This window comes from Raphanus sativus, chromosome 1, assembly GCF_000801105.2.
Source record: "Raphanus sativus cultivar WK10039 chromosome 1, ASM80110v3, whole genome shotgun sequence".
In the NCBI taxonomy this organism is placed as follows: Eukaryota; Viridiplantae; Streptophyta; class Magnoliopsida; order Brassicales; family Brassicaceae; genus Raphanus; species Raphanus sativus.
This window is the reverse complement of record NC_079511.1, coordinates 13542056-13566984: the sequence shown is the minus strand read 5'-3', so window position 1 is coordinate 13566984 and position 24929 is coordinate 13542056. Positions and strand designations below refer to the sequence as shown.

The 24929-nt window shown below is 34.7% G+C and overlaps 4 protein-coding genes and 1 long non-coding RNA gene across 6 annotated transcripts; 2 read left to right on the top strand and 3 right to left on the bottom strand.

Annotated features, from left to right (window-relative positions):
* The first annotated feature begins 54 nt into the window (after positions 1–54).
* Positions 55–3921, top strand: LOC108863476 (obg-like ATPase 1). Its single transcript, XM_018637915.2, has 12 exons — positions 55–236; positions 926–1093; positions 1186–1309; positions 1625–1716; positions 1846–1944; positions 2039–2152; positions 2305–2369; positions 2503–2619; positions 2703–2778; positions 2930–3022; positions 3274–3324; positions 3537–3921. Exons 1-12 carry the CDS (start codon positions 150–152, stop codon positions 3633–3635), a joined length of 1185 nt encoding a protein of 394 aa, XP_018493417.1. The 5' UTR covers positions 55–149; the 3' UTR covers positions 3636–3921.
* Positions 3922–3987: 66 nt separating this feature from the next.
* Positions 3988–7246, bottom strand: LOC108863455 (probable receptor-like protein kinase At1g30570). Its single transcript, XM_018637893.2, has one exon. The coding sequence runs from the start codon at positions 6715–6717 to the stop codon at positions 4147–4149; it is 2571 nt and encodes an 856-aa protein (XP_018493395.2). The 5' UTR covers positions 6718–7246; the 3' UTR covers positions 3988–4146.
* Positions 7247–11696: 4450 nt separating this feature from the next.
* LOC130495026 (uncharacterized) lies at positions 11697–13257 on the bottom strand. 2 transcript variants are annotated; one of them, XR_008934276.1, is made up of 3 exons: positions 13168–13257; positions 12109–12957; positions 11697–12030 (listed from the first exon to the last, which is right to left on the bottom strand). It is a non-coding gene; the product is annotated as an uncharacterized LOC130495026 (long non-coding RNA). The 2 variants fall into 2 exon arrangements; XR_008934275.1 differs by lacking the exon at positions 13168–13257 and having other exon boundaries at positions 12109–13157.
* Positions 13258–18425: 5168 nt separating this feature from the next.
* LOC108830277 (V-type proton ATPase subunit E2) lies at positions 18426–19993 on the top strand. The gene is made up of 5 exons (XM_018603908.2): positions 18426–19174; positions 19259–19415; positions 19496–19698; positions 19771–19870; positions 19949–19993. The coding sequence occupies exons 1-5, from the start codon at positions 18843–18845 to the stop codon at positions 19991–19993; spliced, it is 837 nt and encodes a 278-aa protein (XP_018459410.2). The 5' UTR covers positions 18426–18842.
* A 124-nt stretch (positions 19994–20117) lies between these two features.
* Positions 20118–24625, bottom strand: LOC108830198 (BTB/POZ domain-containing protein At3g08570). Its single transcript, XM_018603821.2, has 4 exons — positions 24376–24625; positions 24227–24293; positions 21060–22208; positions 20118–20818 (listed from the first exon to the last, which is right to left on the bottom strand). Exons 1-4 carry the CDS (start codon positions 24435–24437, stop codon positions 20279–20281), a joined length of 1818 nt encoding a protein of 605 aa, XP_018459323.2. The 5' UTR covers positions 24438–24625; the 3' UTR covers positions 20118–20278.
* Positions 24626–24929: the final 304 nt, after the last annotated feature.

Here is a 24929-nt window from a genome sequence, read left to right as displayed (position 1 = left end):
CGATTTAGACCGGTCTGAGAGCTGCGCTATTTCTCAACTTAACCTAATTAAGATCATCGCCGTTTAGATTCGTTAATCAGCAAAAAAAGACCACACTAGAATCTCTCTCAACTTTTGTTTATTTTCAAGCTCGACACAAAGAGAGAAACATGCCTCCAAAAGCCAAAGCCAAAGACGCAGGTCCCGTAGAGAGGCCTATTCTCGGCCGTTTCTCTTCTCACCTCAAGATCGGAATCGTGATTTACCTCTCTCTTTTATCATTTTTTTTTTGTGTGTGTGTAGATTCTAAGTTAATTCATTTAGAAAGAAGAATGGGACAATCTTAGATATGCCCATCGCAATATTTCCATCGATTGAAGTGTCTTTTGTTACTTATGAGGTAGACCTGGGCATAAAACCAGAACCCAACCCGAAATAAATAAGATACGGGTTTTGATCCACCAACCAACCTGATCCGGATTTCATATTTGTGATATTTCGGATATTTGGGTTATCTAATAACCGAAAACATAGTCCGAATTAAACTGAACATATATATAATTTTATAGTTTTGTGTGGTATATATATACTACGCCTGTTACAGGTTATAATTTTTGAGTTTTGATTTGTCATCATTATTTAGATTTTAGTGTTATCAAATTTTTTATGTTTAGATTTTTTATTATGTATTTTATTTCATTTTTTTATCAAAAAAGTATTTAAACCTGACCTATACTTTTGCAAATTTATTAAGAATGGACTTGGAATTGAATAAAAATCCGAAAAATCCGATCCACACCTGGATACAGAAATGGTCAAGCCTATTTATGAGTTTTTCTTTTACTGTACTACTCTAGGTTAAGTTTGATGGTAGAATCCTAGGGAGATGATGATGTAGAGAATCATGCTTGCTTGCATGTAACGCACCATGGGTTTGTTTGCGTAGGTTGGTTTACCAAACGTGGGAAAGTCTACGCTTTTCAACACTCTGACAAAGCTTTCCATCCCAGCTGAGAACTTCCCCTTTTGTACCATTGAGCCTAACGAGGCACGTGTCAACATCCCCGACGACAGGTTCGACTGGCTCTGCCAATTGTACAAGCCTAAGGCTGAGGTCTGTTAACTCTGTGTGATTGAATCAAGAATGTTTATGCATGTTGCTGCTCAAAGCTCACTTCTTTCTGTTCTGATTTGTCTCTCACTCAGATCCCAGCTTTCTTGGAAATTCATGACATTGCTGGACTTGTTAGAGGCGCTCATGAAGGACAGGGCCTTGGAAACAACTTCTTGTCCCATATTCGTGCTGTTGATGGCATCTTCCATGTTTTGCGTATGTTTCTTTTGCTCCTAGAGTTTAGTCTGATTTGTGGTTCAGATGGTGATTTCATGCATAGATTGGCCTTTCAACGAGCTACTGCTTCTATTTTTTCTTTTTTTTCTTGTTTTCTATCCCATATGGGCATATGTATTTCTCTTGTCTTTTTTTTCTTGTTTTCTATCCCATATGGGCATATGTATTTCTCTTGAATGCATCTTCTGTACATCTGTGTTTCTGTTCCTCATGTTGTTAAGTACTCTTTTAATAGTAAGATTTCTTGTCAATTCTCTTCTTGTTAGTTTAATTTTTACGACCAAACATGTGCAGGTGCATTTGAAGATTCTGATATTATTCATGTCGATGATATTGTTGATCCCGTTAGAGATTTGGAGACCATTACTGAAGAACTGCGACTGAAGGTGAGAATAAAATCTATTACAACTATTGACATCGACATCTTTGACTTTTTTTTTTTAATATTTAAGTCAGTTGGATCTTGTATATTGTTGTTTGGGTAACCTAATGGAACTAACCTGGTGCAACTTTAGGATATTGAGTTCATTAAAAACAAGATTGAAGATGTGGAGAAGAGCATGAAGAGGAGCAATGACAAGGCTCTCAAAGTTGAACTTGACCTCTTGCTAAAGGTATATATGCTTATTAAGTGCTAAACATGCGGTTTTTGTTTGTCAATGTTGTTGGTCATTAGCTATTAATTGGCTCAAAAAATATTGTGAACAGGTAAAAGCTTGGCTGGAAGAAGGAAAGGATGTCCGTCTCGGGGACTGGAAAACAGCTGATATCGAGATTTTGAACACTTTCCAATTGCTCTCGGCAAAGCCCGTTGTTTACCTGGTGAGTCATCTTGGATGTTCATCTCGTTTTGCAATAATTTCCTTTTTTTTTCCTTCTTCTCAGGATAGACTCTGTTGTTTATTTAAATATCATAAAGGCATGTTGTTCGGACGTTTTCTGATCACTTAATGCTCTCAAATTTGAACTCACAGATTAACATGAATGAGAGAGACTACCAGAGGAAGAAAAACAAGTTCTTGCCCAAGATTCATGCTTGGTACTTGCTAATATCCCTTCACCGAACAATGTTGAATAATAATATGTTAACTCTTGCTGCGAAATTATCTTATGTACTTCTTTTATTATACTTCTCTGAAACTACTAAATATGCATGTGTCATCGTTTTGTAGGGTTCAAGAACACGGTGGTGATACTATGATTCCATTTAGTGGTGTTTTTGAAAGGAGTCTCGCTGATATGCTTCCAGACGAAGCATCAAAGTATTGTGAGGAAAACAAACTGCAAAGGTTAGTAATAAAATAACAGCATTAGGCCCCTTTTCAATTGAATAGAGAGTGAATCTAATGGCCCATTGCTGCTTTTTTGACAGTGCTCTTCCGAGGATCATCAAAACCGGATTTTCAGCCATTAACCTCATATATTTCTTTACAGTTGGGCATGGTGAGGTATTAAAATCCCACTTTCCTAGTAATTCACTTGGCTACACAAATACGCTGGCTGTAGTCTCTATTTCTCTTAGATTTTGTTCTAAGCATTATGCTCAGTGTAAAGTCAAGTAGGTAGATGATCCATCAAATGATATTTTTTTCTTTTCAGGTGAGGTGCTGGCAAATTAGACGGCAGTCAAAGGCTCCTCAAGCTGCAGGGGCCATTCATTCTGATTTTGAGAGAGGATTTATTTGTGCCGAGGTCACCTTCCTCTCATTCTCTTGAATCTTTCATCTCACTAGTTTTTTCACACCCTAGAATTTACTTGTGCCAAAGCCTTTTTCCCTCCTAAGTGTTGAAGATTTTTTTTTTTCATGTTGAAGTGTTTCCATAATCTCATTCAACTTGTTGATTTTCTATTAATGATTTGGATAGACGCAGGCTTGTAAATATCAAAGTAGAATCCTAATGCAAACCATATAGAAATTAATCTATTGTCTATATTATTACAGGTTATGAAGTTTGAGGATATCAAGGAACATGGCAATGAACCTGCCGTCAAGGTACTTATCAAACTCCATTTCCTCCCCCATTGCTTTAAGGTTTCTGGAGTAGTAGTAGCCTCTAATCACAGACACGCAGTATATTCTTGTTGAAGATGTGGCATGAGTTAAAAAAAAAAGTAGTCGCATGCTGACGAAAATCTCTATGCGTCACGGATTTGAGAGTTTTGAGTCTCTAACTTCAATCAATCCTGTAAAATAAACTAATGCAGAGCGCAGGAAAATACAGACAGGAGGGGAAAACATATGTTGTTCAGGATGGAGATATCATTTTCTTCAAGTTCAATGTTTCCGGTGGTGGCAAGAAATGAGATCTATCTATCTTGTCTTTTACCTATCCGTGCTATATCCTCCCAGGATCTTGAAGCTTTCTACAATTCCGAGAGAGGAACCAAACTGTCTTCTCTGTTTTTGACAGTTGTATTTTTTTTTGCCTTTACCAAAACACAAACGTATCAACTCTTGTTCCTTTCTGCAGTTTCCTTGAGACAGAGCTTTAAGCCTGCTGTTTGTAGAACCATTTCAACACTTTTTTGGAACCTAAAGTGATTGTGAGCGAGATAATTTGAAATAGAGAACATGTTTCTTCTGATGCAAGTGGAATGACCTGTTGAAGAATCTCCAATGCACAAACCATACTATGCATGCATATTAGCAAAGGAAAAAAGTAGAAACAAATACCTTAAAAAGCAAATCATATTTGCAAGTAGCAGCATAACACATTACAAGCTCTATTACTAAGAGCTTCTGAATAGATCATAATCAATAGAAACAAAAGAACAAAAGAATAATTTTGAGGATAGCCAAATCCGTTGCCTTCCTCTACACTATGTTGTGAAGAGTTGATCCTGTTTGGCTCTTCTCCGCTTCTGAGGAATCTTGATTGGAACAACAAGCTTGCAGAGAACTCTCCGGCGCTTCTTCTAACGCTTGGCTGCTCGAAAACGAGTTCTCTCCATTCTGTTTGCGAAGCCAAGCTTCATGAAGCTGCAAAACATACTCCAAATGCCACAAAACCTCTCCCATCATCGGCCTGTTCTTCCCTTCATCCGCTAAGCACTTCTCCGCTATCTCACCATACTTCTCCAACGACTCAGGACTGTAGTTCCCTCTCAGATTCCGGTCGATGATCGACTCGAGAGACCTCTGTTTCTGCCAGCTTAAAGCCCATTCCGCAAGGTTGATCTGGTCTTTAGGCAAAGTCGGGTTTATAACAGCTCGAGCACAAACAGCTTCAAACAACACAACACCAAAAGAGTACACATCTGACTTCTCTGTCAGCTGCTGCCTCCTGAAGTACTCAGGATCAAGATACCCGAAACTCCCTTTCACAGCTGTACTCACATGAGTATGGTCCATCGAAGGTCCAGCTTTAGACAGCCCAAAATCAGACATCTTGGCCACAAAGTTCTCGTCTAGTAATATATTCGTCGTCTTGACATCTCTGTGGATGATTCCTCTCTCAGACCCCGTGTGGAGGTAATGCAACCCCCTTGCAGAGCCTATACAAGCCTCAAGCCGTTGCTTCCACGACAAAGGAGGTAGGTTGCTTCCAAACAGATGGCTCCTCAGAGTTCCATTAGCCATGTACTCGTAAACCAAGATCATCTCGTTGTGCTCATCGCAGAACCCGATCAAAGACACAAGATGCCTATGCCTAAGCCTCGAGAGCATCACGATCTCCGTCTCGAACTCAGCAAGCCCTTGCTGAGAATGCGGGGTCGCTCGTTTGATAGCTATGACAGTCCCATCTTCAAGCTCTCCTCTGTACACTTTACCGAACCCTCCAACTCCAATAGCTAAACCGTCGTCAAAGTTCTTGGTAGCTGCACGAATCTCAACCAACGTAAACTTCCTACCCATGGTGGACGCCGCGAGAGTGTTCAGCCTCAGCGAGCCGCCGCCACCCGCGTTTGTAGTACTGTTGTTGACGTGCAAGAACAACGGACGCCAGCCAGGAGGGTTGTTTTTGGAGTCGTCATCATCTGATTTGTTTCGACTCCTCATCTTGCACAAACACACAACCATAGTCACCAAGAAGGCCAAAAGAACGAGGGTTGCTACACCTGCACTAAAGCTGATCCAAATAATCCTCATCCTCGAGTTATCTACCGAGTGACCAGACGAATCAAACCTCACGAGATGAGCTAGGTTCCCATTCTTGCTTAGCTTGAAAATCTCAAGACCACTGAGAAGAGCATCGGTCCCGGAAGCGCCAGCGGACGTGTCAGGTCCGAGCTGGATCCAGAGAACGTCGTTCTTGGAGGAGACGGGATCGTAGTAGTCTTGATAAATAGCCTTGTTCTTCCCACCGGCGCGGGCGTATATATCGAAGTTACCAGCAGCCGTCTGGTTGTTGATGTATACTCTGAATATCCTCTGGTTCTGCTTATCAACCACCAGCTCGCAGAAATGGAGCCTGACCAGGTAATCGAAGTTAGGATCCACTTCGAACTTCCAGGACATGTTGAACCTTTTCTCCAAGACTTCGGTGTCCGACGACATGGTCCTCGCGGTTTCGTAAACAAGTAGAGGAGCCACGGGTGAGTCATTATGCGAAGCGTACGAGATACTCGAGCTGTTGTCGACGTGTTCGCCGGCGTTTTCGATCACCATGTAGCTTGAATCTGTCTCCCATGTTCTGTACAGGTTAAGATCTTGGCTTGGACCTAGCTTGGGACCACCGACGTTGAGCCTGTACATTGTCTCGACCCCACGTCCTCCCAAACCAAGCTCCACCTCGCTTCCACCAACTTTAGTAACCGAATCTTTGAAAAGCTTGTCGTCAACTGAAACAATCTCAATAGCGTTGACAAAGCCGAAAGATTCTTTCTCAGGGATGAAACTTAAAACCAGTTTCTCAGGTCCTATGGGTAAGAGAAACTCTTTAACCAGAGAAGAGGCGGTAGCGTTGTGACCAGAGCTCAGCAAGATGAGGTTCTTATGGGCGATTTCTCCCTGGACGTTGATGTCAAGCATCAGCCTCAGACCGTTCGCGTAGACGCTGAAAGAAGAGTCGTTCACGTTGTGGTCTCCCATGGAGAAAGGGCTGAAGTGAAGCCTAACGAAGTAGCTTCCCTGAGGTATCTCGTGGAATGAGTAGTTTAGAGTGGTTGTGAAAACACGAGCGGACTTGTAGATCTCAGCAAAGACAGAAGAAGAACTCTGTGAAGGTGTGGATGAAGTGGCGGCGTCAAGTCCTGATGAAATAAGACTCAAACTGCTGTTGGGAGATGAGTCTCCAACCCATATCCTTCCATCTGCTTTGGTTGAAGTGTTTGAGCCACAATCAACAAGGAAACTCTTGGACTGAGCTTCTCCATAGCCAACAACACAAGTGAAGATTATCAACAACAACACAAGTTCCACAAACTTCGTCCTCTGCTTCGACATACCCACTCAAAGAGCTCTAGAATCACCTAGTCAACCGATTACTGCTACGAAAACGCAAATCCCTTAATCTAATCTCCTCCAAGAAACATAAATGTCCACAAATGTGTGTAGTTTGGTTTAACACTTTTAGTAAGAAGAGTAGGCAGGGCTCACAACAGCCTTTTAGGCAATCAATCCCAAAATGTTGAAACTTTCTATTCAAGAAAGCAATGCAAATTTAACAAAACAAACTAAAGATCCCCCAGCTTTGACAGTATATTATGATCCAATAAGGTGCTAGATCTGAACATAAGAAGAGAGAGCCCACAAGAGGGTACAAACACACACAAAGTAGGATGCTCTCAGTGAAACCAAAATAGAGATGGAACCAAACCAAAGAAATGAAAGAGCCAAAAAGAACAAAGATCTGGGTTTCAACGAAAGAGGAAAACTTTTTGTGAGGAGAAGGAAACAGAGAAAGCTGATAGGGTTATCTGGTGAAGAAACTATGAACATGGGTTGTTTGCTGATACAGATGGGAAAAGGAGTAAGAAGGAATAATAAAACCTTTTCTTGAATATTTGTTTTTTTTAAAAAAAAATTTAAAAAGTAATTCTTTCTGTACTTTTTTGTTATAAAAATTAAATCTTTGTTTCCTGCTTGTTTGTTCTCTTCTTCACCGAGAAGTCAAGTACGCATCACCTTCAATCCCTTTTCTTGTCACCTCTGAAATTGATAGCACTCATTTGATTCATTATTACTAACAACTAGATCATGACCCGCTCGACCGAGCGGGAGTCAAATTTTTTTTATCTTTGTTTTTACTAAATGTTATACATGATCGCAATGTGTATTAATATAAAATTTTGATAAATAACAATGTGTACTAATGTGTTTAAATAAGCAATGTGTTTAATTAATAAATTTGTTTTTTAAATTTTATGATAACGTAAAGTAGATTTTTTCTATATTATTTAAAATATATAGTACTATATATTTTGTATTTTCAACATTTATCATACAAAACTTACATTGGGGTATTATTTATATGAAAATATGTGTAACATAATATATTTATATATTATATAAACATATGCACACCCGCACGGGTTTTATTTTTAAAATGTATTCTATATTGTTTAGTTTTATGTAGTATCGAGTTTGTATAATTCAAATTTTGTGTTTAAAGAACAATATCAAAACTGTTTTTCGTATGTAAAAATAACACTTTGCAAGCACGAGTTGTGTCTTTTTATTGTAACACAAAATTTTATATAAAACTTATGTTTTTTTGTACATTACGAAATTTAATTTTTTAAAATAATTATTACGTAATTTCAAAGTGAATTTTATCGCTGAGGTCTAATATATTTTGTGTGTAAGTGTTCAAAGCATTTTCGATATATATTATATTTCAGTTTGGTCTGTTTTTAGTATTATTGTATAAGTATAATACTATACAATATTACTATATTCTATACAATATATGAAGTTATGTGTTATTTGTTTTAGAAAGTAGATTAGGCCCAACGTAGTTATAAGAATAGTCATATCTTTATGTATGTGTCTATGATTTATCTACCTAATGTTATTCGTACTAATAAAATTAATATGGCCAATGAAAATATACTGATCAATTTAAAATGAATTGTATAGGATAATTATAGAACGATTAATATTTTTAGTATTCTTAGTATATATCTTATTTAAATCGATATGTAATAAATGTAAAAATCATATATGGAATACGGACAAAAATAAGAACTGTATTTAAGGAAATACATCAATGCAAAGTTAGACTATGGTACATATTATATATAAAGAATGAGACATTTAATTTAAATATATGAGGTCCATCTTTAAAAATCTACCTAGAAGAAGTTGTAATGTTCCTGTTTTAATAAGATAGATTTAAAGATAAACTCCGTATTATTTTGGAGTGTTTCGCATATCTAAAGATATACTCCTTCTTTTAATATGTAAGATATTTTGGATGAGATCTTTTATATTAAAAATTTTAATTTTACCTAGAAAATATCATTCAAAATATAAATGAAAATTAAACTAGTCAATTATAAAATACACCACAATATATAATTGGTTGTACAGTTTTTAATAAAGTCAAAAATTACAAAAATTATTGAAAACATTTTATATTTTGAAACATCAAATTTTTTTAACATATATTTAGAAACGAATGGAATATACTATAAATCATGGATGGTTCTTGATTACTAAATAAACGACCGTCATTATCTTTGTCGCCGTAAAATTACTAACAATTTTACTGGGAAAATTCCTTAAAGTGATGAGTAAAGATGGCAAAACCAAATTAAGAAAACGAACAAATGAAGTAACCTGCAAAATTATAAATTAAAAAATGAATCTTAGAAGAACAAAATTTTAAAAAATTGAAGAAAGAGGGAAAAGATAAAAGAGCGGTGGCAATAATAGGGGAGTGGGTGGTCACATGCACCTGTTCGGTAGATCATCAGCATTCATTAATACTCTTTATTCTTAGCTGCAGATTCCTGTAATACCCTTTCGTCAACATACGCTTGCTTCGAGACATATTAAGGACTTTTTCGTCTTTGGCTTATTTGGTCCGTACCGTCCCTAGAAGTACTTACTAGGGGAAAAAACATTTGTTCACATTTCATATTCATTAAGTCACAGATCTGTTTATTTTTTACTTTTATCTTATACCATTATCTATTTTATTAAAACAGAAGTACACATATGGATTAACCCTACAAGTTGCACAGTATTTACGCCTAAATGCCACTGAGAATTAAATTAAACTACCTAATTTAATGCTTGTCTTTTCCAGTTGAGTTAACGTGTTGTTCTAATATAAATTAAGTTACCTATTTTAATGTTGTCTTTTTCAGTTGAGTTAATGTGTTATCCTAATATAAAATTTAATTTTCTTTCTCTATTAAATCAGTTTCGAAATTATTTATAATTTTATTAATGCTGTCTTTTCAGTTTAATAAATACATTTCCTAATTCTAAATTTACCACATTTAATGATAATAAAAATCGCATATGATATGGTAGGAGATCACTATCTTTTGATATTCGAACCAAAACAATTTTTATGTTAAGTTTAAGTTTTTGCCATACATTATTCAAATTTACTTGTTATATAAATTTTTACTTTTATATTTTAAAATTTTTAATATTTTTTTAAACAATTCAAATGAGTTATCCGAACCAGAACATGAACCAAAATTATAAATACCGAATGAGGCTAAAACCTTTCACCCCAAAAATCTAAAACCCAAAGAAACCTGAATCAAATCCGAATGAATATCCGAACGCACATCTCTACTACAAGATATAGAAACTGAATCACTTATTTTCAAAAAATTATTTTCCATTGATTTTCTCATTAGTCTACAGTAATTATGAAAACTAATTGTCAAAATCCAATCTGAAAATTATTGAACACGTAAGCCCATTTATAATGAATTAGCAGTTAGATCAAATATATATTATATTACATTTTATTTTCTTACAAATTATAATCTTAATTTTTATATGTCACAAATTTGTTAAAATTCTAACAATTATTTATTCTTACAAATTTTATAGATAACATATCATGTTTAATAGCATACTAACCATATTGTGTATTTTCATACTTATCATTTAAAAACTTTGTTTGTTATATATCTTACACATACACCTATACTATTTTAATTAGGATAACTGAATTTATATAAGAATATTTTATTAAAATTTTAATTTTAATTTTTGTTATAACTGCAAAAATTAGTTTTCGATATAAATTTATTATCAAATATTACAAATACATTATTTAATACAAAAAAATTAAAAACAGAAAATAAATACCCGTGCAGTCGCACGGGTCAAGATCTAGTTTAGATTTTTAAGCGACAACATTTTAAGGGCTAATGTAGTAATGTTACAGTTATTTTTATTAGTAACAGTAAATTTGTACGATAATATTAAAATGGTTTTTATATTACAAACATGGGTGGATCTAGAAAATGATATAACATGGGCATTTATATAAATATTAAATATATTATAATAAATTAAATTATATTTTTTTTAAAGATCATTATGTTTTAGAATATTTACATTACTTCTTATAAAAATTATATCTTATTTTTAAAAGAATCAATAATAACTAAACAAGTTCTATAATGTAATATCCAGTTTAAGCAATTTTAATAAATAATACACTGCACATATTAATTCAGTATAAAACAATTATTCTTATTTTATTCTAATTGATAAAAAATAATAAAAATTGTGTGAGTAAATTTTAAATAATTGTATATTTTGAAGAAACAAATACTAAATAAAAGAAACAAATTATATAAAAATAGTTTAGGTTACACAAAAACGAAGGTGATAGAAAAATATTTTGTGACAAAGTGATTAAAATGTTTTTAAAAATTTGAAAGACTAAAAACAAAGGTAAAAATGAAATATAGTTTAGGTGACATAAAAACAGAGGGAATAATTTTTTGTTACTAATTAAAAGTATTTTAATTTAGTTTTAATTGTTAAAAACAAACTTAATAAAAATAATTATTTGAGTGAATTTTAAATTAATTATATATTTTTGAAATAAATTAATACTAAAGAAAAAAAAGAAAAACAATTAGAAAACGAAATAGATTAGGTACCACAAAACCAAAAAAAAAAGAAAAATATTTGTGAGAGTGATTAAAAGAGTTTTTTTGTCAACTGATTAAAAGAGTTTTAAAATTTTGAAAAAAGAGTACATAAGGGGATAAAGAGAGATTCGAACGTGGACTGGTGAGGCAACAAAGGCATGAATTAGCCGAAAGAGCCAAGTCGTTCAATGTGTACTCAGAGCATCTTTATCCCTAAAACCCATCAGAGTCTCTTAATCATTTATTTAGTAATAAATTTGTGTTGAAAACTTTAGTTAAGAGACACCTAAATTGTTGTCCTCCATTGCAAGTTTCTTAAATAAAGTTTCTTAGAAAAAATTGAAATAACTTGAGAAAGAAGAAACAACTTGAAAAGGAAGAACAACGACTTGTGAATACACTTTCAACGTAACTACAACAATACAATATACATGTGCTAAACAAGAAGAAAACAAGACCACAGGTCAGAACCAATGGCAAACTGACCTGCACTGCTTGTTGGCATGGTGAGGCAGTGACAAGTCTTGCGTGTACTTGTTCCATTGTTCCTAATTCCACCTGCAACTATCAGTACCATTTACTCCACCAGAAGACTCATCAATGTCAAAGTACGAGTGATGTCCTTCGATAAAAACAGAGTATATGAAGACCATCTCCATGTCACTCGGGTATGGAGTCTCTGCATCATATAAAAAACAGAAAGCTAATGAGAGCTAAGTAAAATAAAAACTTTAAATGTAAATGTTTTTTGACAGACCTCTGATCTTCTCGAGAAGTTTACTTTCAGTAACACAAGTTTTCTCAAGCTTCTTCTCAATATTCCTTTCCCATAGCTCAACAAGATCATTCATCGAACATACGTTTCCAGGCAGCCTTAAGGTACAATGTCTTGTTCAGTGTTCTAGAATCATCAATCGTTTTGATTGTAAACGCTGCAGCATCACTGTGTGCAGCTCCTGACCTCTTCGGATGATGATCTTTATCTTTCTTGCAGAAAGGAACAACGTTGAGCAACACAGTGTCATCAACCATATCAATCTTCATAGTCCTGATCCCAACAAAAGTGTTGTCCTTGACTCTCACTCGCTCCACTTTAGATCCATTCCGTTCTTTCCGAGCGTCTCCACAACATCTTCCTTCTTCCTGAAGATAGTTCCCGTTTCGATCTCAGCCAACAGTCTTCTCTTCTCAGCCTCCAGAAGTCTCTCAACATCGGTGGAATCATCTTGTCCCTTCTTCTCAGAGATACAAACAACAACAGACCCATCAGTCTCCCTTGTGCACATCATCTTGTTCAGCAGACGTTTCCTTGATCTGTTTCAGCTCAACCTTATCCTCATCAAGAAACGAGGAGCTAGCTTCGGATACAGAAAAGACTCCGGGACAATCCACATCCATCATCGCCTGGGCTTCTTTCTCATGTAAAGAAACGACCTTTATCGAGTCTTCAGACGAATCTTCTCTAGAAATCGAAGCTTTCTCTGAGGAGGTTAGCGGGTCTTGCACAAGACAGTCAACGGAATCAGATCTCGTCGTCATCACAAAGAGCGAGAGTAGAGTGAGAGAAGAGAGACGAGTGAGAACAAAACCCTTGAAGGAAGAAGAACTGCAATCAACTTGGAAAAAAGAGAGATGAAAGAGATGAACGCCCAAAGGACAACACGTGTTCCTGAATACGTCTCTTGTGGTCTCGAAATAAGAAACGTTCTTTCGTATTTCATCTAATTTTCATTTTCTTTTAATTTCAATAATACTAAAAGACGGTCGTTAAAGACCGCGATAATAATGCTCTCAGTTTCGCAAACAATTATATTACCTAGTATGTGACATGTGTCGCATCCTTTTGTGAGTGGCTCTACCTCTGACTATAATCTCGGATAAACTGCATGAAAAATTTTGTCGTGTTTATTGTTGAGATCTTTACATTCTTTTCAAAGAAAGAAATGGTTTTATTCCCAATATGAAGCTGCAAAAAGTGTATCATTTCCAAAATCTCTAATGGCTGGATTAGAGAAACGTAAATCAAATGAACAGAAGCCAGTTACAATAGTATTTTGAGAGGATTGGAATAAAGCCAATTTAGGATACTAAAGGTCTAAAGCCCACCTTTATATAAAAGATTCAGAATGACCCAAGTTTACGAATAGCTTCTTGTTTTTGTTTTAAAGCTAACCATGTAATTTCAAAAATCTTATTATTTTCCAGAACAATTTTAGAAACTTCAGTCACAAATCGAAATGGTGTATCCAATATTTATCTGTTTATCAAGAAGTCATAACCTTTTTTGGAAGGGCGAGGGAGGTAGTAAAAGTCTTCTTTGCATACCATTTGAATTGACTCTTATTGTTTGGTTTCGAAAATCTTAATCATTTTTACAGTTCACAAAAAAAATATAACTTTAACAGGAAATTACCCCTCTTTGGATTAGGTTACATGTTTCAGGAGTAAGTACTAACTCAAGATATTATAAAAGCAAGAGGGATATTTTTTCCAATCAAACCTTAAAACCAAAAAAAAATATTACAACGACAATAAATAACGAAGCGGTAGAGACAAGTACAAATCAGATTGAAATAAAAAACAAGGTGATGATATCATACTGAGGACATCAATAGGAGTTCTTGGTTAAGCAGCAGTAACTTCATCATAGTCAAATGATCCCTTAGTCATACTTGTCTATGAGATTCATTTTAGGTTCTTAATATAAATAAGTGATGTATTATGCCTAAATAATACACACATGTAATAATAAGATAATACTAAAGATTCGATCCAATTAATCCAGAGATCAAAGTTTCAGTCATGAACATGTTAAACACACCATCCCAACTAATCTCTACGATGTAACTAGTAAGAAAAGGTTCAATAGTTGTCAAACTGATCATGTTCCATCTAAAATCACAGTGACTATAGCCTACCAAAACAACTATGTTTTTACAAAGGAATATACCCTATTGATATATTGGACATATACACATATTCATTGCTCAAAATGGAAGCAAATGAACCACATATTGGAGAGATGTTCTTCTAATAATCTTGGAATCCTGAAAAACATTTATGGCATAGCTATGACATTTCCATAGATTATGCAAGATGCAGTTTATACATGCCAAGTATACTAATGCAACAACAAAGAAACCTAATGCATCAAACCAGAAAAGAAGATGATATTTTTCAGCTAACACAATTTAATTCATCAGAAATACCATCATGAAACAAACACAAACAAGTCATTTTCAAGCATCCACATTCCGCAATACCGATTTACATGATGCTTAAAAAAAACACATACTACAGACAAAATGAAAAATAATCGCATGCATAACGAACAAACTGAAGAATAATAGTTTCTATCTCAATAAAAAGTTTATAATATGTATCATTTGCAATATTTAACTGTCAATTCTTGCAATATTTAGTCTCCTATATAAGAAATTGTATGCAATGACAAATCACAAACACAATAATAACAAAGAAAACCAGAAAATCACAGCAATCACAAATATACTAGAAAAGAGAAAGATGTAATTATTCAAAGATCATCAAAGACATTTGGAGAAATACATATAAACGATATGAAAAATTGTATTTATTTCTCAGAAGTTGTCTTTCGTTCATTTTTATATTTATTTTTATATTCATTTTTAAAGAATCTTAAAAGTTATCTAAAAATAATTTGGTTAGTTAATTTGTTGGGTAACTTTTAAGTTAATATATTTACAAAATTAAACATATTAATAATTATATCTTTTAAGTCTTATACTATTTCTCTTTGGTCAGTTAAAGCTAAAGTTTTTTTTTTTTGTCATCTATTAGATTAAAAGAGGATTAGCACCAGTACTTATACAAAGCCGGCAAAGGTATAACACCTTTCCGGAACCACAAGCCGGCGTGAAACAAGATACACCCGGAGACAAACGATGAAACTAAAACTGATTTCACAAACTTAAGAGAACGAAAGAGAGAAAAAGAGTCTAAAACATACTGGAGGTTAAGCATAAACTTCAAGAACAAGAAAGCATATCGAAGCCGGAAGCAGGATTGAGAAGGAAAGCGAAGCTGGCCTATCTTATTAGAGTTGAGCTTATCTCTTAGAACCATTCCTTTAGAAACCAAACCAGTAACCAATACACTTACCACTTCTTCAACCAGAGAAGCCACCATAGAACAAGCCATCAACTCGAGCAGCCAAACGAAGAGAAACTTACGCTTTTGGCGATCGACTACTCCAAGACCGTCGCGATTGAGCATAAGCTCCACAGCTCCTTACCAAGAAATCCGGAGAAACCCGTCGGTTGCAAACCAAAGAACTGTATAACTTCCCCGCTTCGATGCTTCATAGACTGAAATTATAGGATCAGAACCAATGATGAAAGAAGAGACAGACCGCTCAAAGACCACAGCAGATAATTTCCAACCGATGGCCCTAGCAAGAGCTCCATCCTACTAAGTCACCAAACCAAACACACTCCAGCACACTACGACCCTCTAACACACCTTCAACTCCGAGAAACCAAGGATGAGATACAAGCTTGATGAATCACCAATGAAACGCTTGAAAGTCGCTTGACTAGGTTCGATGGAAGAATTAAACACCCACATCAGAGCCGGCTATAACTTGCCACCGCGCACCAGAAAACAGATTCGAACCCAAAGAAGCAATCCAAGCTAACCATATAGAAACACCAAAACTTGATCCCGAAACAAGGATCCTCATACAAGAGACCTCAACACAGCCAACCTAAAGAACTAGCTTCACCAAACTCAACACTTTGAGAGAAGGAACAAACGGGAGATGTTCGAAAACAGAACGAGATCCCCAAATTCCGGCGTCGGAACCCTAACCTCAATCCCGCAACCACCGCACAGAACCTAGCAAGACCTCAACCTGCGGAACCTCCAACCTAGTTCGAGTATCGAGAATCCACCAAGAAGACAGATCTTTCCTCCAAACCAGATCGAACCTTCTAACAAAAGCGTTGAGAGAACCGAGGTGAAGAGACACGAAACTACCAATAAGACTTACAGAAGACAGAGAACAGAAGAAAAGGAGACCGGCGGTGGCGCTATCGGAGCCACCACGCGCCGGTCGACGGAGATCTGAAACTTGACGGCTGAGGCTTTACGAGAGAGACGAAGTCGCTTCTTTTTTCTTTCTAGTGTTGGTTAAAGCTAAAGTTTTTAGTTTATTTATTATCAAGTGGTAATCAAAATAAAGAGGAAATAGAGGTCTCTATATCTTCAAGGACCGATTCTTACCATTAGAGGAAAAATACTGAAGTGGTTTCCAATTACAATTATTATATATCGATTCATAGGTATGAAAAATACAATCTCTCCTTTCTTTCTCTATATTATTTTTACTATTATTATTAAATATGTCTATGAATGTGTTTTTCATCTTTAAATTTTCTTAAAATTTTATGGATGTTATTCTTTTATTTTCTAATTTCTATTTATACCAACTATTTTTTCAGAAATTAAGTTTGATGAAAATATGATCAACAGTATGGTACCAGAACAATTATATATTTTAAATATAACTATTAATAATAGGAATTCACAAAATGTTTAAGGATGAGTATTTTCATAATGATGTTTTTTTCATCCTAAAAATTGTGCATAGAGTTTAAAAATTTGCCGCAATGTCTAAGATGCATTTTTTATCCTTAAACTGCATATTTTTTATAAAGAGTTGTCTTTTCCTTCATTTAAAAAAAATAATATATATATATATATATATATATATATATATATATATATATATATATATATACCAACTAATATATCTTTATTTTACTATTAGTTCAGGGTAAGTTATTTTGAAATTACGAATAAACAAAACCAAACCAAATCAGACCAAAACCCACACCAAAAAAGATATTACAACCCATAAATATATATATTACAGTCGTTTGTAGTCCACATGGAAATTACCAATTTGGTTTGCAAAGTCTTCATGAATATATCTTTGTTTAAATTGTAATCCAAAATTATAAAATAAATATAAATTCGCATTATATATGTAAATGATGCAATTTACATTGTGAAACTTGCACTTCTTGAAAAACAAAAGTAAGCAATTTTATATAAAATATAAGTTAAAAATGTAATATACTTATTTTTATAAAAAGAGTTTAATCACGAGTTCCTTACCTAGTTTGTTTAATAGTAAATCGGTTGGAACAATGATATATGGGTAATTAAGTTTTGAACTGTCGATTCAAGAAGAAATATGTTTGTAACTTTAAATTCGAATAGAAATAAGTTTGTAACTTTTAGTTATGTAGGAGTTTGAAACAAGGTTGATGATGGTTTGATAATACATATTAATTTTCATGGGGAAAGTAGATCTTCACCCCTATATATTAATGTTAAAGATATGGTTAGCACACTCTTAAAATCATCAAAAAAAAATTAGGATTTAATTTTTTTTTGACTTTGAATAGTCTTCCTCCGTCTCTCCATCAGCCATCATTTTTATCCATCTCTTCCTTCGTCTTCCTCCGTCGAAATCGAAATTGTGATTTTCTATCTCTCGCAGGCTCATAAGCACTATCTTTTGTTCTAAGTCATATTTTCTTCTTTTTATCTTATGAATCTGGATTTAAGAAAGAGATTATAGTGTCTTTTGTGTTTAAGAAAATAATTCGACTTTGGTTTGCTTCAATATCTTAGTGGTCGCTATAACAATATGTATGACGATTTTGTTTGTTTAGAGTTATAGGGAAAATCAACCTTATTAACTCTGGTGGCTAAAACCTGGTAAGTGGGATGTCTCGTGAGAAGCATGAAGAAAGCTATAATCAATAACTGTAGCAACTCAATTACATTTAACAACTTGAAAGTTTAACAACTTATGTCTCAGAATCATTAAAACTATTAAACATCTTTTGAGGTTTTTAATGAGCTAAATTTCACCTTTTACATCATTTTACTTTTATCTAGTTTTGTTACAGTATGCAATCACATGAGAAAGTTAGTTATTCTTATGGTTATGTTTTATATTCTTATGTTGCTGGGTTTTTGGTTTCTTCAGTGGTCTACAATTTATTTCATTTTTCAATGAGATCTATAACAATTGTTGTTGCATATAATTTTTGCTAGTTTATAATGGAAGATGTTTTATAGGCACTGATTGTGCTAAGGACAGCCACCAGGGGACAAGAGTAAAATCTTAAGCAATAAAAAAAAATATCTGTAATGGCATGATCCAAGCTTTTTGAAAAATCTCTCTGCTAACGATAAAGGCAATATGAGTAGTTTAGGTTTCTTCACCCAATAGTTTAAAGCATTAGCTAGATAAGAATGGAGTTATACTCACCAAAACAGCCTGTTTATTAATATTTTTTTCATGAAGAGTAAAAACCAAATAAATAATATGTTATTGGACTCTGTCGAACTTATCACTTCTTCTTTTTCTAAACAAGACTACTTCACAATCTTTGATTCCAAAAATAGTAGTGATTTGATATAAAGAAAGAGTCAATGGTCCATGAAAACGAAGTTTTAGCACTAAAAAGTGGGTCTAGCTCCTCCTCCTCTCTCAAGAGTTATAAAAGTGCGTTTGAGAAGGAAGTTTGTGATTGTTTTTGTTTGTGTGTGCGAGAAAGAGATATGAACGACGCAGATGTGTCAAAGCAGATACAACAGATGGTCCGGTTCATCCGGCAAGAGGCTGACGAGAAAGCTAACGAGATCTCAATCTCTGCTGAGGAGGAATTCAACATAGAGAAACTTCAGCTTCTTGAAAATGCCAAGCGTAAGCTCCGTCAAGATTATGACCGCAAGCTCAAGCAGGTCGATATCCGCAAGCGCATGTGAGAGCTTCTTCTTCTTCTTTGTTCATCCCATATTCATCTCCTTACTCTCAGGCATCAAACTGATTCCATTTCTCTCTTCAGCGACTACTCGACGCAGCTGAATGCAAGTAGGATTAAGTACCTTCAAGCACAAGATGACGTTGTCACCTCCATGAAAGACTCTGCGGCTAAGGATCTCCTTCGTGTTTCCAACGACAAGAACGCATACAAGAAACTTCTCAAGGCTCTCATCGTTGAGGTATTTTGATTTATCTTTCTATATATATTTACTATCCTTGTCAACTAGTCCTTAATAGTTATCACTGTGCATGCACGTAGAGTTTGCTGCGGCTGAAAGAGCCATCAGTGCTGCTGAGATGCAGAGAGATGGACAAGAGGGTTGTTGAATCCATCATTGACGATGCTAAGAGACAGTATGCAGACAAAGCCAAAGTCGGGTCTCCTAAGATCACAATTGACGAAAAAGTGTTCCTCCCTCCACCTCCTAACCCTAAGCTCCCTGACTCCCATGACCCTCACTGGTAAACATCTCTTTCTTGTTTGCTCACGTAATATTCATCTATACCGACAATGATGGTGTCTTGATGGTGAAGCTCGGGCGGGGTGGTGCTGGCTTCTCAAGATGGAAAGATTGTCTGCGAGAACACTTTAGACGCACGTCTAGACGTTGCCTTCAGACAGAAGCTTCCCCAGGTTTGGAATCTTCTTCTTTTTTTTTCTCATCATACTTAAAAGAACTCTCAAATTAATCAGTTCTTTTCATCTCCACAGATCCGGACACGCCTCGTTGGAGCTCCTGAAATCTCAAGAGCATGATACTACCAAACCAAGCTTGCTTAAGCCCCTTAATAAATGACATTCAAAAGGATCATCACTTTTTTTTTAACATATCTAATTATTTTCATCTTGACGAAGAGAATAAACTTCTAATAATGCCATTTTCATGTCAACTTCTAGAAATTTTATTTAAGAAATCACATTGCAAGATTTGTTTACGAGATATACACTCAGAAGTAGCCATAGACTTTTTTTTTTTTTTAAGAATACAGAAGTAGCCATAGACTTTGTTAAGAATACATAATAGTAAGTGTTCCCTAGCTATTAAAACATAGACTCTGTTCGGTTACTAACGGTCTTGCCCTTCAACCTGGACCTTGTTTTGCGGTTAGCCTTGCGCCGCTTCTCTTCTCTATCTCCACCACCAAATATCGACATCCTCCCAATCCCCTTGGAAAGTGAAGTCAGCAACGTTCCACCATGACCTGACTTCTCCATCATCCCTTGTTTCATCAGAACCTGATCCTTCTCTAACTCGCTAAGCCTCACTCTCACCCTCGAGATCTCAAGCTTCAACTCTCTGTTCTCCCTCCTCAACGATGCATAAGTGTCCCTCGGAGACGTTGCTCCACTCGGGACCCCGCTGCTGAGTTTCTGAGACGACAGCATCATCCCTTCTTCCCCTGACTCTCCTGAAACAATGTTCTTAAGACGCAGCTGTTCCGAGTAGAGCACTCGAACAACCATCTGCACCGGTAACCGGTCGTTCTGAGCCGCGTGGTTGCATGCTTCCCGTGTAAGTTTCTTCGTGTCTACGAATTTGCATAGACTTTTGCATTCTTGTTCGGTCAGCAACGGATGCCCCTAAAACATTGTATCATTACAAAAACATCAATACGAGAATCTTGGAAAATAAAAAGATACTTCCTCCGAAAACACAATTACCTATACACCTAACCATATTTCAATCAATCGAAAAATAAAATAGAAAATCTTTTTAATAATTTTTGCATTGAAACTCTAAAACACACTTGTTTCGAAATGAAAATTTTTTCATACAACAACAATTAAATCGAAATGAAGGGAGTATTCAAGACTACTTTACCTTAAGAAACATATCAATAGCTCTGTAGAGCCCATCATGCGTGACGCGCACGTAATCCGGCAAAATCTCTATCAAATCCCTAAACTTGTTTAGACTCAGGAACGGATCCGGTGCGATCTCTGCCAAGTACGCATCTACGATCAACCCCACTTTAAGTAACGAGCTGTGACACGTGGAATCAATCTCAGTCTCTGTCTCGTTGTCATCTTCGTTACGTTCTTCGTCCTCTACCCTCTTCAAGAAACAGACTAGTATCCTATGCACCGTGTCCACATCGTACATGGAGTCTCCGTCTTGGACGACAGGTATGAGCAGATCATCGAGGGAGACTCTCTCCAGCTGCTGAGCGATTCTCATCTCGAGCTCAACCCTGCAAGAGTCGGAAACGTTTATAGTAACCCCAACCCTCAACATCCCAAAGAGGAAACTCAGAGGGACTTTGTCGTTTGGGAAAAGGCTAACGATAGCTTCAACGACGCTCCTCTGCTCGTTCTCGATAGTTCCTGAGTCGAGCTTGGTCCGTTCCTGTCGGTTTCTGATGCCTTTCAAAGACTCTTGAGAGTAATGAATCAAAGAAGTGATGATACTCTCGGACCGCAACCCTGTTCTCGCCATCGCGGAGACAACACGTGCGTAATAGTCTATTCTTAGAGCAGAGAGGTCTTGGATCCACCACTCTGGAGAGCTAGCTGGAGAGTCTCCTCCTCTCTGGCTGGCTCTGTTAAGACGTGATAGCCCCAGCACTAACTGTTCTCTGCATGCATTCATAGCTATAGCCTCGACGCATCTCTCAGGGACGTGGGAAGCTTCGGCGTGAGGGTGAAGCAACTCGCAGGAAGAGAGGACTTCCACCGACTTCTCCAGGCTTCGAAACACGACCTGCTCGAGGTAAGTCTCGGTCCGTGAGACGAGGTTGTCTTCTTTGTGGTCCTCCGTCATCTCGAGGTAACCGGCTGCGCAGCGGAGAGAGGCCACGTTGGAGACGGTGATCTCGAAGTTGATGCCGTAGCAGAACTTCATGGCGAGCTCGAAGGTGTCAGACCCGCCTGGGAAGTCTGGGAGGTCTGTATGGGAGAGGGCTCTTGAAGAGTCTTTCATCTCCGCTGCCACCAACTTCCTGATCTTTCCACACCGAGCCACCAGAGGAAACTGCAATATTGAAAGTTACCATTAATTTAATAATAACTAGATTTTGACCCGCCCTTAATAATAACAAAAAGGGCGGGTATATTTTTTGTTGGAAAAATTATTTATGTAATAAAAATTATGATTTTTGATAAATTATATATTTTAAAAATTTATGACTTATTTTTGTTATTTTAAATATGACTAAATATTTAAAGACTCTAGATAATTCTAATCCGTAATATGATTTTATTTATTGAACCCGAAGTTCAACTTATTTTACACTGATTTTTTTTAATTTAAATAAAATATTTTATATCTTCCACTCTCTCTGTATTGAAAAATTTATTTGTGCATTTCAAAATATTTTCTTTAATTTTATTAAATTTAGTTTATATGATTTAGTTTTTATTTTCAATGAAACTATTTTTCAAAAAGTTGAGATAATTCAGATCAGTATTATGATTTTGTTGATTTAATCATCTGTTATTTCAATTTGATTTTATTTTGAGGTTTCACTTATTAAATGCTTTCAAATAATTAATAACGTGAAAGATTTTTTAAAAAAATATGGCGTAAATATTTAAGAAACAAAAATTTTTAAAATGGTAAGAACTGAATTATTAAATACTATTTAATATAATTGAAAAATAATGATTTTTTATTGGTTGCAAATACTGACGGCAAAAAAGTACATACAATATTTGTAATTAATTGGAAAAGTTAGGACCATATTCATAAGAAGTATTATGCTTTAATATTATAGATGCTTATGCCTAACTGATTTTATAAATTGATAAAAAGACTGTTTATTTTGTAAAATAATTATATTAAATGAAAAATTAAGTGACAATAAATGTAACACATTTCTATTTTTATTTAAGTTATTATTTTATTCATAAAAACATGGCTTTGAATAATTTTTTTGATTACGTTATTTTCCACCGGTTGAAACTAAAATAATTTTATTTATTGAACCGAAGTTAAACTTATTTTACACTGATTTTTTTTAATTTAAATAAAATATTTTATATCTTCAACACTCTCTGTATTGAAAAAATTATTTGTGTGTTTTAAAACATTTTCTATAATTTTATTAAATTTAGTTTATGTGTTTTAGTTATTATTACAAATTTAACTATTTTTTTAAGAAGTTGAGATAATCTAGACCCGTATTATGATTTTGTTGATTTAATCATTTGTTATTTCAACTTGATTTTATTTTAAAGTTTCATTTAATAAATGCTTTCAAATAATTAATAACATGAAAGATTTTTGGAAAGCTATGGCGTAAATATTTAAGAAACAATTTTTTTTTAAAAATGGTAAGAACTGAATTATTAAATACTCTTTAACGTAATTGCAAAATAATGACTTTTTATTGGTTGCAAATACTGCAGACGAAAAGGTACATACAATATTGGTAATTAATTGGAAAAGTCAAGACAATATCCATAAGAAGTATTATGCTTTAATAGTATAGATGCTCATGCCTAACTGATTTTATAAACTGATAAAAGACTGTTTATTTAGTAAAATAATTATATTAAATGAAAAATTAAGTGACAATAAATGTAACAATTTTTTTATTTATTTAAGTTATTATTTTATTCATAAAACATGGCTTTGAATAATGTTTTTGATTACGTTATTTTCCACCGTTGAAACTAAAATAATTTTTTTTTACTAAATCAAACATTTAACCATATATAAAACTTAGTTATTTACATTTTTGATTTTATAATTGGCACAAAATCTATATTGATTAACTAATAAATAAAAATCTACACTATTATTATTATGGTAATATAATTAATGATATGTATTAACGTTAAGGTAATATAATTAATAATATTATTAAGCTAATGAAATATGGAAATACAATTAATGTAATACTACTATTCATGTTTCCAAACAATTTTCATTTAGAATACTATACTTGTTTCCAAACATCTCCAAAATGTACTTCAACTTTAATAATATAGATAATAATAATTGAACTTTGTTGAACTTGCTTATGTGTGTGTTTGTAAGTCACTAACCTTGTGGAGTAGAAAAGGCTCTCCATCGACGATAATTGTTATATCTCCCGCTACATCGGAGAATATGCTGCAAAATCCTTAAATTCATTAGTAAACATAAGTCACAAAAAAGGAACAAAATTGGACATGTATTAGAGAGAGAAGAGAACCGGGTGGTAAATGATTTGGAGAAGGTGGTGGGAGGAGAAGGAGAGTTGTTCGATGTACCCATCAAGAAGACGAAAGTCTCTGCAGACACTCTCTCTATGGTGTGGAGGAACACCTTTCAAAAACATAGGCTTTGGGGGAAGTTCACTTTATCTTTGAGAAAAGTAGTTCCAAGTTGAACACTTTCTTTTTCTCTCATCCAAATCTTTTTGATTTTTTTTTTTTAAATTTAATAGTATTACACTATCAGTTTCGTGATCTTCACTCTAAATAGGCAAATATACTGATACATGTGATTGGAAGCACGTGAGAAAAGAAGGTTTGTGTGGCACAGGGCTCCATAAAGACTCAATTATCATACTCTATTGGGGACACACACACAGACACACTCTTTCCCTTTACTATCTTTTACAACCTCCACTCCAATTTTATAACCAAGTCTTTTAACACTAAAACCACCTTCAAAAAAACCTTACTTTCTGGTATAAACAATCTCAATTGTGTATTGGTCCCACCATGTCACCACTACTTTTGCTCCATTTCGTTTCAGCAAATA